General features: G+C 38.8%; 2 protein-coding genes across 2 annotated transcripts; both read left to right on the forward strand.

The window, feature by feature from the left end:
- The first annotated feature begins 804 nt into the window (after window positions 1-804).
- On the forward strand, window positions 805-11,799 carry LOC107556202 (arf-GAP with dual PH domain-containing protein 1-like). The gene is made up of 10 exons (XM_016239258.1): window positions 805-983; window positions 4,587-4,717; window positions 5,570-5,661; window positions 6,259-6,379; window positions 7,041-7,187; window positions 7,518-7,601; window positions 7,681-7,743; window positions 8,715-8,786; window positions 10,925-11,156; window positions 11,753-11,799. The coding sequence occupies exons 1-10, from the start codon at window positions 896-898 to the stop codon at window positions 11,797-11,799; spliced, it is 1,077 nt and encodes a 358-aa protein (XP_016094744.1). The 5' UTR covers window positions 805-895.
- A 337-nt stretch (window positions 11,800-12,136) lies between these two features.
- On the forward strand, window positions 12,137-13,024 carry uts2r4 (urotensin-2 receptor 4). Its single transcript, XM_016239259.1, has one exon. It carries the CDS (start codon window positions 12,137-12,139, stop codon window positions 13,022-13,024), a length of 888 nt encoding a protein of 295 aa, XP_016094745.1.
- The last annotated feature ends 1,376 nt before the right edge of the window (window positions 13,025-14,400 follow it).

Raw genomic sequence — 14,400 nt, forward strand, 5'->3', positions numbered from 1 at the left:
CATCTGATCTACTGTATCACTGCGATCGGTCAGTCTGATGAAGATCTGTGCTGAACTCAGAGGACTGATGCTCTGAAGGAGAAGTCATGCGTCCAGCTGTTAAACTCATCTCACTTATTCATTGATCACAAACACACGGATCCACCTGCAGCTTCAGTGAAGAGAGTTTGGTAAGTTCACACTGAGAACCTATTATAATAAAAGCAAAACATTCTTCTGAATTCATAAATTGTGAGGAATCCTGCTGCAGATTCATCTGTACATAGAGCATCATATATTCCTGTATCTCTCTGTTGTGATCAGTACAAATGATTATTTCAGCTGATCAGATACTTGACTCGTCTGTTTCAGTGCAGAGCGACTGATTCACAGTGACCTGCCTCCACCATGTGGACAAATAGTGACAGTGAAACCAGACATGTAAGTCATCTATGATTATTAAATCCTTCATCAGAGTGTAAAAAATCTTTGCATTTTATTTTTGCATAAAAGTAATATTTGCTTTTCACCTCTGCTCTAACTTTTTTCCCCCTGTCTCTGCTTTCTGATAAACCTGCCATTGTACTCCATGAATATTGGTGTGGCCTTGTGAAGAATTGTTCCTCTATTGTAAGTCACTTTGGATATAAGTGTGCACTAAATGCATGAATAGAAAGTCATATACATTTTTATATGAAGCTGAGATCAGCTTACTGAATGGTTTCTCACATCTGCTAAATAAATACACACACACACACACACTCACACACACACACACACACACACTCTGTGGCGTTTCTGATGCGGAACAAGTCTGAACAAACTCAGCTGCTCCACTTCCGAATGTTTGCAACACCTCCATCAGACCAGCGCCTCCTCCTGCTCCTCCTGCAGCTCGTGAGGAGACACCGGACCGATGACGGAGAACGAGCGAGCCGCCAGAACCCTCAAACACGTCCTGCAGAAACCGGGGAACGGCAGCTGCGCGGACTGCGGCGCCGACAGTAAGTTATTGTTCTTTACACGCATCAAACATTCACCGATCAACCGGAACCGAACCTGCGCGAGCGGAGGATAACTCACCTGCCTCACCTGAAACACTGCGCGTCACGACGAACTCTGGCGACTTGGCATCGAGATGTTTCATACAACATATTACAACCTTATTTTATAATACGCGATTATAGTGAGAGTTCATAAAGTCAGATGGGAGAGCCACTGTTTTGAATCTGAAAAGAAGCGCGCGCATGCGTTTCCAGACATACCTGTGAAATCAGAGCCTGCGGGAGTTTGTGAAGGAGAGACAGGGCTGATGATGGGTTACCCGATCTCGTGAAAGTTATGTCTCGATTTGGCGTACTGTTTATACATTGGCGTGCATATGATACGCACTGGGTAGGATTAGGGGTGTGGGGTAGATGGGGTAGATTTCTGCATATCAATAGCACGATTTTCTGTTTGTATTTGGCGTACTATTTATATGCATGGTGTGTTTGTACTCATGTAAGGCAGGGTTTGATTTCAGGAACTCTACAGCAGAATATTTTCCTTCTGATTCAGGATGATTCACTTAGGAGTTATAAAGGTATTCCAGAGCTCAGGATTGAGTTTGTCTGGAGAGGAGCTGCTGCTGGTGGAGACGGGGTCAGATATAGACTGAAGGTGTGGCTGTGTGTGATTTCTACATATTTCTAGAGAGAGAGAGAGAGAGAGGGGGATGTGGGAGCGGTCGAGGAGACTGATGAAGAAACAGGAAGTGTGTTTCTCCACACTGTCCACTGTAACACATGAAGAAAGACAGAAAGAGCCGTTCTATTGTGGCATTTTCAGCCACAGTCCCTTTTAAGGAAAGTCTGTTCACTCGGAGGCCACATTTGTAATGCCTCTGGGCAGCTATTTTCAGGCATGCAAGACCAAAGCTGTGTCCCAAATCGCCTACTTATACTATGCCCTAGAAATATATATCATTTATTTTTTTTTAAAGAAAAAGTGTATACTTTTGAGTATCTAGCAGAAAATATGCAAGCTTTGGGACACACTACTTTCTCATAATTGCATCCGGCATATGTGTCCCTGCAGCACAAAAGCAGTGTTAAGTCGCTGGGGGATATTTGTAGCAATAGCCAACAATACATTGTATGGGTCACAATTATACATTTCTCTTTTATGCCAAAAATCATTAGGATATTAAGTAAAGACCATGTTCCATGAAGATACACTTCAAAAATCTGCCGAAAATAGTAGACCATCTGGGGACTTTTGGCATACACATACTATGCTTTAGGACACACTTATTCTAATCTCACATACTATGTAGGATGCACACTGAGATGCAGGGATCGATTTTCACTACAAGTGACGATGTGTTGACCGTTCCAAGATGTGTCTGGAGCAGCTAAATGTGGAATCTACATATACATATCTATGCAGTGACCTCATGACTTAACCAGCCAGCGATATGCTCTTTTATTCAGAAGGCAGTATATGCGGTTGTAGCTCTCAGAAAATTCCCAGTTTACGAAGTTGTGTTCATGAGGTCTACAAGGATGTGAATGCTTTTTACAAGTCGTAATCTTGTAATTACAGTAATTACATCATTGCATGAATGCACATTTAATCCCATTAATAAGTAATGCACCGTATTTGTATATCTAAAGTCTTTGGTTCAGCTTTATTGTCATATTGTCGTGTTTAATATATCATGATTTTACCTGATTTAAATCACACGAGGATCATGTTCAGGGTGATTGTTTTTACAGTAAACAAGAGTTTGCGGTCATGGTGTCATGAGGATTTAAAGGACAACAAAAACATTCATCATGTACGTGTCGTTCCAAACCTGTACGACCTGATGCTGCATTGTTTCAGTTTCCATTTACTTTCATTGTATTTCTTTGCATTTTTTTTTTCATTGTGTAAAATGAAAGTCAGTGGAAACCTAAACAGTCTGGTTGCAAACATTCTTCAGAAATATCATATTTTGTGGTCTGCATCAGGTCATACAGGTTTGAGGGAATTTTCATTTTTGGGTGAACTGTTCCTTCAAGCTATCACACGAGCTATGATTTGCATATATTTATAATATTCAATAATATTCTCACAGTGTATTCAGAACAAAAAAATATAGTTAGTAACGTAATCCATATAATATAATCATTAGATCATTTAACCTCATGTATCACATTGATTTAAATAGGATAATCTTGTACCATATTGATATAAAATACAAAGAGTTTTTTTTATATATTTTAAATTAAATTAAATTAAATTTATGCAGTTAGCAGACGCTTTTATCCAAAGCGACTTACAGTGCATTCAGGCTATACATTTTTTATCAGTATTTATATTTTACATATATATCATATTTCATTTGTTGTTATCAAAAACTTGAAGTGCATTAAACATTATATTGTTTCAGGCTTTATGAGTTTTATCAAAAAGCTAATAATTAATTAAATCATAAACATAAATTAAAACAAATAATTTTAAAATTATTCAAAATTAAACACTTGCTGAAATAAAATGTGTTTACATGCATGTGAACATAACCATAAAGTCAGAGAACCGTGAACATACAATTGTGATGCTTCATTATTAAAATATGTATTTTAATATCTCAGTGGTAGGTGTTTGTTGATGTGTTTGAAAGACAAACGCCTTCTAAAGTAATACATGGTAAAATTACTGACTGAGTGATGATTCTAATACAAATGAACGTGTTCATCAGAATTGAATGCAATGTTGAAACTCTGTAAAATCCGGTGCTCAAATGCTGACTAATGACTGATCTCTGTGTGAATTCTAGAAAGGAAAATTTCAAAGATGAAAAAGAGGAATTATGGAGAATCAATAAATGATCTATTAATTATTATAAATAAATGTATGACCCAGCTCTGCACACACACACACACACTCACACTCACACACACACACACACACACACACACACACACACACACATGTGTGCATTTCAAATACTTCAAAAGCATAAAAAACGTACACTCATATTTTTTATAAATGAATGAGGTACAGTGTATGGAGTATTTGTAAAGTACATAATGACATCTGTATTTAGTTTTCTGGTCTAAATCTTCTTCACTGTGCAGAAGTGTTATCGTTTGATCTCATATTTCTCTGTAAGTCAGTGTTGTGTGTTTTGCGCCTGTTTTTATCAGATAATGCAGGAATGTCCTCGCTGTGTTTCTGTAGCTTGAGGCGGATGTTAATGGTTTGTGTTTCTTTAGCTTCAGGGTTTCTTAATAAGCTCGTCTTACTGCTTTCTGGTGTGTGTCGGAGTTCTTTTGCTCTTCAGCTGTTTTCCAGTAATTCTGATGCGAGTCGGTCTTCAGTATCTCTTCTATTCTGTCACTGTATGAATCGTGTCTGTGCTCTCGAGTCTGAGTTTGTGTGTCAGTAACAGCACTGTGATCTCAAAGTTACAGGATGATCCGTTCATCTGGATCTCAAAAACTCGCTCCAGGATTTATCTCCGGATATTAAACCTGCCGATTACATCGTCACTGTTTTGTGTCAGGCTAGAAGAGCCAGATCGAATGCTGACAGCTCGTGTGTTAACAGCTGGTTTATTTATTATTTCTCTCTCTCAGATCCGGAATGTGGCTCCTGTTCTCTAGGCGTGTTCATCTGTCTGGGCTGCTCCGGAGTCCATCGCAGTATTCCCGATCTCGGAAAAGTCAAATCGCTCCGACTCTCACACTGGGAGGATTCAGAAGTTCAGGTGTTCATTAAGATTTCTATTCAGAAAACAATCACACTTCTCTACACTATTAATAAGCTGCAAATTAGGGGTTTACTGAGGCAAAAGTCATAGTTAATGGTTTGTTAATCACAAGAATTGGACCTTAAGAGAAAGTGTGACCAATTATGTTGTATATTAGATTGTTATTGTTTATTTATTATTTTATATTTTCAGTTTTCGTTTGCTTTAGTAGTTATATTATGCGGTTTTCTAATGTTTATTAGTTTTTTTTTAAAATATATATATATATAATATTTTTATTTCACTTTTAATTTTAGTAATTAACTTTATATAAGTTTTTGTAATACTATTATAGCATTTTTTTATATTATTTTTTTTATATATATATTGTGAAGTTAAAATGTTTCATCAAATATTTAAACGTTATTTCAGCTTTATTTCAATTATGAAAATGATTTCTAATAGTTTTAGCGTTAGTTAACTATAACAACACTGATCTGTTTGGTGTTATTTTTCATGGAGCAACAAAAGGAGACAGTTTGGAAAATCATGCAGCTCTTTTCTACACGGAAACAGTTTATAGTTTCTGTGACTGTCAAGCCGACCTTCATTCAAAGCTTAATTTTCAGTCTGTTCCTCAAACAAATCGTCATATGACTTCTGAAGAATATAGCGCATATGAGTCATATGACCCTTTATGATACATTCATGTTATTTATCTCTGGAACTTTATATGTTCACGATGAATTGTACTGAAAAGAGCTGCATGAAGACTCATAATTTCTCTTCCACTGTTTAAAACAGCGTGAGATTTCAGTGTCAGCTGTAAATCATACAGAGCTGCCTGTTTGCTGATGTCTGTGTTTGTAGTTCATGTCTGAGCGAGGAAATGATGCCATGAACGCCGTCTATGAGGCTGCACTTCCTGTTTACTACTACAAACCCACACACAGAGACTGCCAGTGAGTTTCCATGGCAACCAGCCGCATCTCACATCACATTAACACACAGCTGCATATGGAGATATCACCATATCAGGCTCTTAGATGCTCTGGCAGGCGTTATATTAGGGTGAGATCAGGGTCACTTCAACTTCTGGCCACTTAATTGAGTTAATTTAGCTGATCGGCCGGCTTTACAAAGTCAGAAGATAACGCAAATCTGTCTTACAAAAACAAACCTGTGTGTGTGAGTGTGTGTGCGTGTGTGTGCGTGCGTGCGAGTGCGTTTGTGTGTGAGACCAAATGTCCCCACAAGGATAGTAAAACCGGAAATTTTTTTTGACCAAAAATTCCTTCGAGGGAAAAAAAAAGAGTAAAAATAGTGAATGATGTTTATCTGAAAGTGTAAGAATGCAAACAGGTTTTCTGTAAGGGGTAGGTTTAGAGTTAGCAGAGAGAAAATATCGTTTGGTCAGTATAAAAGTAACAGAAGTCTATGGAAAGTCCCCACAATTCACAGAAACAAAAGTGTGTGTGTGTGTGTGTGTGTGTGTGTGAGTGAATCTCAGAATACTCACTTTCTGTTTCCTGCCTGATGATTGACACGCTCGTTTGACCAATCACAGAGTCGAGAGACGGCATGCTAATGAAGAGGGGGCGGGACAATGGACAGTTCCTCAACAGACGATTCATCCTGTCGCTGAGGGACGGCACACTAAAGTACTACACTAAACTCGATGTGAGTGTCAGCGCAAGCATGCAGCAGTATCACTGACAGACTACTATAGTTTTTGTTAAGATTAGAGTTTTTTTTTATATTTTTTAAATGTGTAATATTAGTTAACATTTTAGTCGTTTTGTTGTGTTTTTGTCATTTTAATTTGTGTCTATATAGTTTTTATTAATTTTATTAGCACTTATGATACTTTGTTACTTTTTAAATCTTTATGATACAATGTGTTTAACAACATGAACATGAAAGAGCAGTCATACTGCATTTCTTCTGTAATGTGACATTTCTGAATGAAACAGAAAAGCAGGAAATAATGTAGGACTTTCCTTGATTTTATTCATCGAGATTAGATTGTGTTAAGTTATATCGTATACTGTTCATTACATCAGTTTTTAAATGGTTTTAGTTTAAGTTTTAGCAAGATGTGATTTTATTTATTTACTTACTAAAGAAAACAGAGAAAATGGGTTGTGGCAAAAAAACACCCTTAATGCACTGAGCTCAATCAGTATCTGTCAGTGGGGATACAAAAATGTGGAAGTACAGTCTGTAGTCTTCACAAAAGACTTTTGCTGACAAACAAACGGGGTGAAAATAATACACATTGCTCATTTGTTGAAAATGTGCAAATTCGTCCTTTAACACTGTATCTGCTGCGTCTCTGTAGGCTAAGGTACCCAAAGCTGTTATAAAGGTGGACACCATCAACGCCTGCTTCCAGCCGGATAAGATCGGAAACCCCAACGGCCTGCAGATCACCTACCTGAGAGACAACATCACACGAAACATCTTCATCTACCACGACAGCAGCAGAGTGAGCCGTAGACAGACACACACACACACACACACACACACACACTCACACTCACACTCTTACTCACACTCACACACACACACACACACACACACACACACACACACACACACACACTCACACTCACACTCACACACAATTTATTTTTAAATAGTAAAAATATTTCACAATTTTACTGCTTTTGCTGTACTTTGAAAATAGTGATCTATTGGCTTGGTGAGCAGAAAAGACTTCTATAAAAAAACATTAAAGATCTTACTGTTGAAAATCTTTTGACTGGTAGTGTAAGAGAGGCTCTGACACACGTCTCTGTGTCTCTGTCTCTCTCAGGAGATCGTGGAGTGGTTTAACTGCATCCGAGCGGCGCAGCTGCACTATCTGAAGGTGGCCTTCCCTGGAGCCACGGACGCTGAGGTGAGTCCTGAAACACCGGCGCTCGTTTCGTTCCTCGCGTGAGTTTGTGACGTCACTCACAGCTTCTCTTTCTGCTCAGCTGAAGCCCAAACTCCCACGCAGCTTTCTGAAAGAGGGATACATGGAGAAAACCGGCCCGCGGGTGAGACGCGCTCATGCCATAATTCACAACAACTCCTCTCAGAAGTCACAACCGAACAAAATACAACACTTGCCATACACTTTATTTTATTACAGTGTAATTATACATTGCGTAATGAGTAATATTAATTGCCTACATGTACTTACTGTATGGTTAGGGTTAGGATGCAGGTTTGGCTTAGTGTAACTTGCATGTAATTATGCATCGTTTATTATTATAATAATAGTAAGTACATGTAACATATGTGAATTAATCTTGATAATGTCAGATAACTTTGATAGAAAGGTATATAATGGATTACAATCAACCAACAGTTATTCAGCTGTTGTATTTAAGTGCACAATTAGATAATACCAATTTAGGTCAACTAAGTACCAAGCTATGCTTCATTTTGTTCAGTCTGTGGTGTAAAAAGTTTGCATTAGCAATTAAATAAAAAACACATAAGCGAAATATGGTCAGGTCAAAGTGTCTGAATAATTTTTGGTCCCCCAGTTTAACTGGTAGTCCACTGTATGAATAATTTCTGGGTGTAATATGTCACAGTTTGTTTTATTTAGCTATCCTCACTTACATAAATTAACTATAGTGTCCTGCACCCACTAGTGAAAAAAAATAACATAAAAAAATATATCTGGTGTCTGAATAATTTTAGCTTTGACTGTATTTAACAACAGCAGGAAAGAGCATTCATAATGCAATGTGACATTTCTAAATGAAACAGAATGACAGAAAATAATGTAGGATTGGCTTTGATTTTATTTATCAAGATGTGATTAGATTATGTTGCATCTGCTCCTGATCGTCCTGTCGGGTTTATATAGTGAGAGTGACCAGCTTTTTCCTGCTCATTATACCAAATAAATACGGTGAATATCATCAGTAATGAATAAGACTAGGATGGTATATTAAGGAGGTCTGTTTTGATTGACATGGAGCTGGTTTGTGTGTCGTCTGATGTGTTTCTGCAGCAAACAGAAGGCTTTAAGAAGCGCTGGTTCACGCTGGATCACCGGCGGCTCATGTACTTCAGAGATCCTCTGGTGAGACGTCTCTCGTCTGCTCATGTCGCTCCTGTAACCCAGTAATGAAGCGGTCAGATTGAGAGACAGGTTCGATGAGAGGGAAATGTCATCAGGTGTTAGCACCTGCTCTGAGATCAGCAGTGTTCCTGTGTTTAAAGGGGTCATATGATGCTGCTAAAAAGAACATTATGTTGTGTATTTGGTGTAATGAAATGTGTTTATGTGGTTTAAGGTTCAAAGAACACATTATTTTCCACATACTGTACATTATTGTTTCTCCTCTATGCCCTGCCTTTCTGAAACACGTCGATTTTTACAAAGCTCATCGGTCTGAAAAGCGAGGTGTGCTGTGATTGGCCAGCTATCCAGTGCGTTGTGATTGGCCGAATACCTCAAGCGTGTGACGGAAATGTTACACCCCTCACCATACTGTGCTGCCGTGTCCCGGAGAGATGAGACAAAAACATTAAAACCCATTATAAACGAGGCATTTGTTGCATCCAGTGGGGACATAATTACTGATTATAATGACTTATACTGTCTTTTTACGCATTGCATGGCGCCGCGTAAACATAAAACCCTGTCTGCATTTGTGATCGGAGAAATGACAAACAACAAGTGCTACTCTACACTGCTCAAAACTCTCGTTTGAATCATCAGCGGCAAATTCTTTAAATATAAAAACCGTACTTACAGTCTGTGAGTCAGAACAGCCGGCATTGTAGTCTACTCTCCCAGGATCAGGAAACAGTCCATAAAATTCACGATACAAATCGTTGCAAAGCAGCTTTACAGAAAAAGAAGTTTCTACAATATATTTAGTAGTAGCTTGTCAGTGGTGACTTTGTCAAGCAAGCGTGTGACGGAAATGTTACACCCCTCACCATACTGTGCTGCCGTGTCCCGGAGAGATGAGACAAAAACATTAAAACCCATTATAAACGAGGCATTTGTTGCATCCAGTGGGGACATAATTACTGATTATAATGACTTATACTGTCTTTTTACGCATTGCATGGCGCCGCGTAAACATAAAACCCTGTCTGCATTTGTGATCGGAGAAATGACAAACAACAAGTGCTACTCTACACTGCTCAAAACTCTCGTTTGAATCGTCAGTGGCAAATCCTTTAAATATAAAAACCGTACTTACAGTCTGAGAGTCAGAACAGCCGGCATTGTAGTCTACTCTCCCAGGATCAGGACACAGTCCATAAAATTCACGATACAAATCGTTGCAAAGCAGCTTTACAGAAAAAGAAGTTTCTACAATATATTTAGTAGTAGCTTGTCAGTGGTGACTTTGCCAATTTGATGTACGTATGGCAGAAATGTACGGTAAAATTCAGATAATGACGTAATCAAACAGACGAGGAATTATAAAAATTAATAAGTAACCAATCAAAATAGATTAAATAAAAATAAACATTTGATTAAACTAAATTAATAACAAAATAAACACATAAATAATACAGTTCAGTACTATCATGAGTACACAAAAATATGTTACTTAATAAAAAAAACTAATATTTTGCAAATAATGTTTTAAATTGGTATAGTATATGGTAAACTCTTCTGTTAAATTCAACAACATTTTTTGTTTTGTTTTGTTTGTTTTCGGTAAAAAAACAACAACAAAATGAATAAAGAAATATAAACAAATTGGTAATAAAGAAATTGATATATATTTGTAGTAAATTGCAGTAAATAAAATATATAAATTAAAAAAATAATAATTATTAATGTGCGTGCCGTTTTTATGACCATAGTAATTGAGAGATGTTTTGTCATATTTGTACTTAAGACCAATTTAAACGAATGAGTGAAGACAAAATATCATTGCAGTTCGAAAGCTACACACTTTCTTTTTTACATTCACATGCATTTAAACCTGAAATCTGGCTGATGATTGGAAAAAAGCACATGGATATAGTTTGAGTAATAACATATTACTCTTACATAAAATAATTAACATTAAATGAAGAAATTGCATTAAAAAATGAGAAAATTATACACAGTACAGCACATTTCATGTGTTTTGTGGCATGATGTCCGTTATCGTAAGAAGTAACTCGCCTCTGTTTGCCAAAATAACCGTTTACAGTAAGGAACGAGAACTTGTCAAATCTGAAAGCAGTTTCTCTTGTGTCTGGCAGGATGCGTTTGCTAAAGGCGAGGTGTTCCTGGGGCACAGAGATCACGGATACCACGTTACGATCGGACTCCCCGCCGGAACCCACTACAGCGGGACGTGGCAGTACGGCATCACCATAGAAACGCCCGACCGCAGCTTCCTGTTCACCTGCGAAACAGATACGGAGCAGAAGGATTGGATGAGCCATTTTAATGCCGTCATGAACACTCGCATGAGCCCACAGGAGTACACAGGTAACACCACACTCACATGCACAGACACACACACACACACACATTTTTTATCACATCTTGTCATGTTGCAATCTTTTTTCCATTAATCTACATTCCACACCCCATAATGACAAAGCAAAAACCAGATTTGTGATTTTCAAGTTAAGTTTATATATATATATATATATATATATACATACATATAGATTAATGGAAAACACTGTATTTTTTAGGTTTTCTGTCATATGATGGTTTGTGTGCCGAACAGGCTGAAATATAAGTCACTGTAAATCTACTGCAGCTCTCAAATCTCATTGGTTCTAGTGTGTCACATGATCGTTCAATCAGAATATTTAAACACGTATGACCACAAATGAGATTTCAGAGCTACACTGCAAGAGAAGATTCTGAAGCATGAACATGAAGGTGACTAAATCTGGACAGAATTGTCTTTTCCTGTAATGTTATGATCCCTCAGGGTTTAGTGCAGCTTTTTAATAAAGTACTGATCTAACCATGTGTTTGAGGTCTGATTGTGATTGCTCTTGTGAGCTGGAGGAGGATATTAGTGGACATGTGTTTGAACGTGAGTGTGAATGGAATACTGTATTTTTTAGGTTTTCTGTCATATGATGGTTTGTGTGCCGAACAGGCTGAAATATAAGTCACTGTAAATCTACTGCAGCTCTCAAATCTCATTGGTTCTAGTGTGTCACATGATCGTTCAATCAGAATATTTAAACACGTATGGCCACAAATGAGATTTCAGAGCTACACTGCAAGAGAAGATTCTGAAGCATGAACATGAAGGTGACTAAATCTGGACAGAATTGTCTTTTCCTGTAGTGTTATAATCCCTCAGGGTTTAGTGCAGCTTTTTAATAAAGTACTGATCTAACCATGTGTTTGAGGTCTGATTGTGATTGTTCTTGTGAGCTGGAGGAGGATATTAGTGGACATGTGTTTGAACGTGAGTGTGAATGGAAGACACCCTCGCCATCATGCGATCGGCCACGTTACGGCGCACCGGCTCTATGTACGTCTTCATCCTCAACCTGGCGGCGGCGGATCTGCTCTATCTGGGCACCATCCCGTTCGTAGTCTGCACCTACTTCGCCCACGACTGGTTCTTTGGGGAAATGGGCTGCAGGCTGCTGTTGAGTCTGGATCTGCTCACCATGCATGCCAGCGTGTTTGTGCTGGTGGCCATGAGTCTGGAGCGCTACCGCGCCGTGGCCGCTCCATTCCGAGCCCGTCGCTCGACCGCACGTAATCACTGGCTGATGGCGTTGGGAATCTGGGCGGCAGCGTTCGTGTTGACGCTCCCTATGATGGTGATGATCCGTCTCCGCGAGGGACGTCCCAGTACGGTGGGCCTCGTCAAACGCATCTGCTTCCCAACATGGACACCTGAGGCTTTCAAGGCGTATCTGACCGCGCTCTTCTTCACCAGCATGCTCCTGCCAGGCCTGCTGATGGTAGGACTCTACACGGGTCTCGCCCGGCATTACTGGGCCGCCCAGGCTAACCTGACTCACGGATCCTCGTCGTCCGTTCGCAGGCGCCGACTGAAGCACAAGGTGGTGGGCATGATTTTCTGCATCGTGGTGGCGTACTGGACGTGTTTTCTGCCATTCTGGGGTTGGCAGATGGCGAAGCTCTTCTCATCCGAGTCGCTCCGCTCGCTGTCGGCCGCCGCTCACACCTACGTCAACTTCTTCGTCACCTGCCTGACGTACGGAAACAGCTGCATCAACCCGCTGCTTTACACGCTGCTGACGCGCAACTACCGTGACTACCTGGCCCAGAGAGGTCAGTCATCAGGGGCGAGTCGAGGGGACCAGGGGTCGGCCGCGGGGGTCAACCCTATCCAAGATCATATAGGATGAGTTCAGGAGAGAGTTACAAATTCTGGGTCCAGTTGCGTAAACATAGCCAATATGCTAAGACTGCGTCTCTGGGCCTCTTTGGTCACTTTTGACCGGAAAATGTTACATTTTGAATTTTTTGATTTTTTTTGCTTCATTGGAATGTGATGTTTTTTGTCGCATTAGCTATGTGAACAGGAAAAAAAATATATATATATATATATCATGGACATGATACGGATATGATAAAGGGTAGAAAAATAAAAAGTAACACTTGGTACCTTCACTTGATATCTTCATGGTCAAAAATGACCGACATAGGAAACGAATCGGGAAAAAATTGCTTCATCGGACTGCAATGAAACTTGGTTACTTTTGTCACATTAGCTACTGTATGTGAACTGATAAAAATTAATCAATAAATACATTTAAGTATGGACATGCTTCGGACATGTTAAAGAGTCGAAAAATAAAAAGTAACACTTGGTACCTTCACTGTCAAAAAATGCTATGCAATCTACATTTTTATGTAACTGATTTAAAGTTATGTCTAGTCTTAAAGTGAAAACTAGATGACTAACTTGTAAAACTAGGCTAAGCGGTTTATGCAACCAGCCACTGTTTTGAGATTTCAACTGGTGTTGCTTCAGTTCTGTATTTTACACTTGACTTTACACATTACCAAAACTGTTTATCGTACAAAAGCAACAACAATGTGTCATTTCGCAACACTAGCTCAACATAATTGCAAAGATAACAACTGTTTTAAAAACAGGTTTCTCAAACACTCCCCCCTCCCTTCTCATTGGTCAGCCAGAAAGACAGCCCTGCCCCAAGCTCACATGATTGGTTGATTCAGAAGTTAACATGATGGGCCGCTAGAACAAACAGATCAATGTTGTGAACATGTCTCAGAGTCAGTGTTTGACTCTTCAGGAAGATTAACCTAGAAATGGATTATAGTGACTTAATGTTTATTAATATTGATATGTTAAAATTCACCATGTAATCACGTAACAGAAGTACTGTAGCATTTGCTTGGACACAAACCTTTGACATCAACAGCAGAAGATATGAGAATTGGGAAGTATTTTCTCTTCCCTTTGAAAAGTTGATAAGGTGTTATATTAGTTATCTATTCATACATTGCTCACTATTATTACATTATGTAGTGAGTTCACTGGTTAATGGTTAGAATTTTATGATCTGCATTTATCATTGTTTTAACTGTTTATGACCCGGCAGATCGGTTTTGGACCAGAGAAACGCTGCACTATCCACCTTATTTTTGTAAATGTAATGTGTCTGGTATGTCTTACCATATTATTTTAATGCATTATGTTAATTATGAACAATTTAGCATTTTCCGTTTACTGTACTTCGTTATTCTTCTCGTA

Source organism: Sinocyclocheilus grahami, unplaced genomic scaffold, assembly GCF_001515645.1.
Source record: "Sinocyclocheilus grahami isolate Dianchi unplaced genomic scaffold, SAMN03320097.WGS_v1.1 scaffold559.1, whole genome shotgun sequence".
NCBI classification, from domain to species: domain Eukaryota; kingdom Metazoa; phylum Chordata; class Actinopteri; order Cypriniformes; family Cyprinidae; genus Sinocyclocheilus; species Sinocyclocheilus grahami.

What these genes read in the sequence shown, in the direction of transcription:
- LOC107556202 (XM_016239258.1), top strand. Translation starts at nt 896, where the DNA reads ATGACGGAGAACGAGCGAGCCGCCAGAACCCTCAAACACGTCCTGCAG. An exon ending in CCCACACACAGAGACTGCCA is followed by an intron (nt 5,662 to 6,258) that starts GTGAGTTTCCAT and finishes GCTCGTTTGACC; the next exon opens with AATCACAGAGTCGAGAGACG. An exon ending in TCTACCACGACAGCAGCAGA is followed by an intron (nt 7,188 to 7,517) that starts GTGAGCCGTAGA and finishes TGTCTCTCTCAG; the next exon opens with GAGATCGTGGAGTGGTTTAA.
- uts2r4 (XM_016239259.1), top strand. Translation starts at nt 12,137, where the DNA reads ATGCGATCGGCCACGTTACGGCGCACCGGCTCTATGTACGTCTTCATC.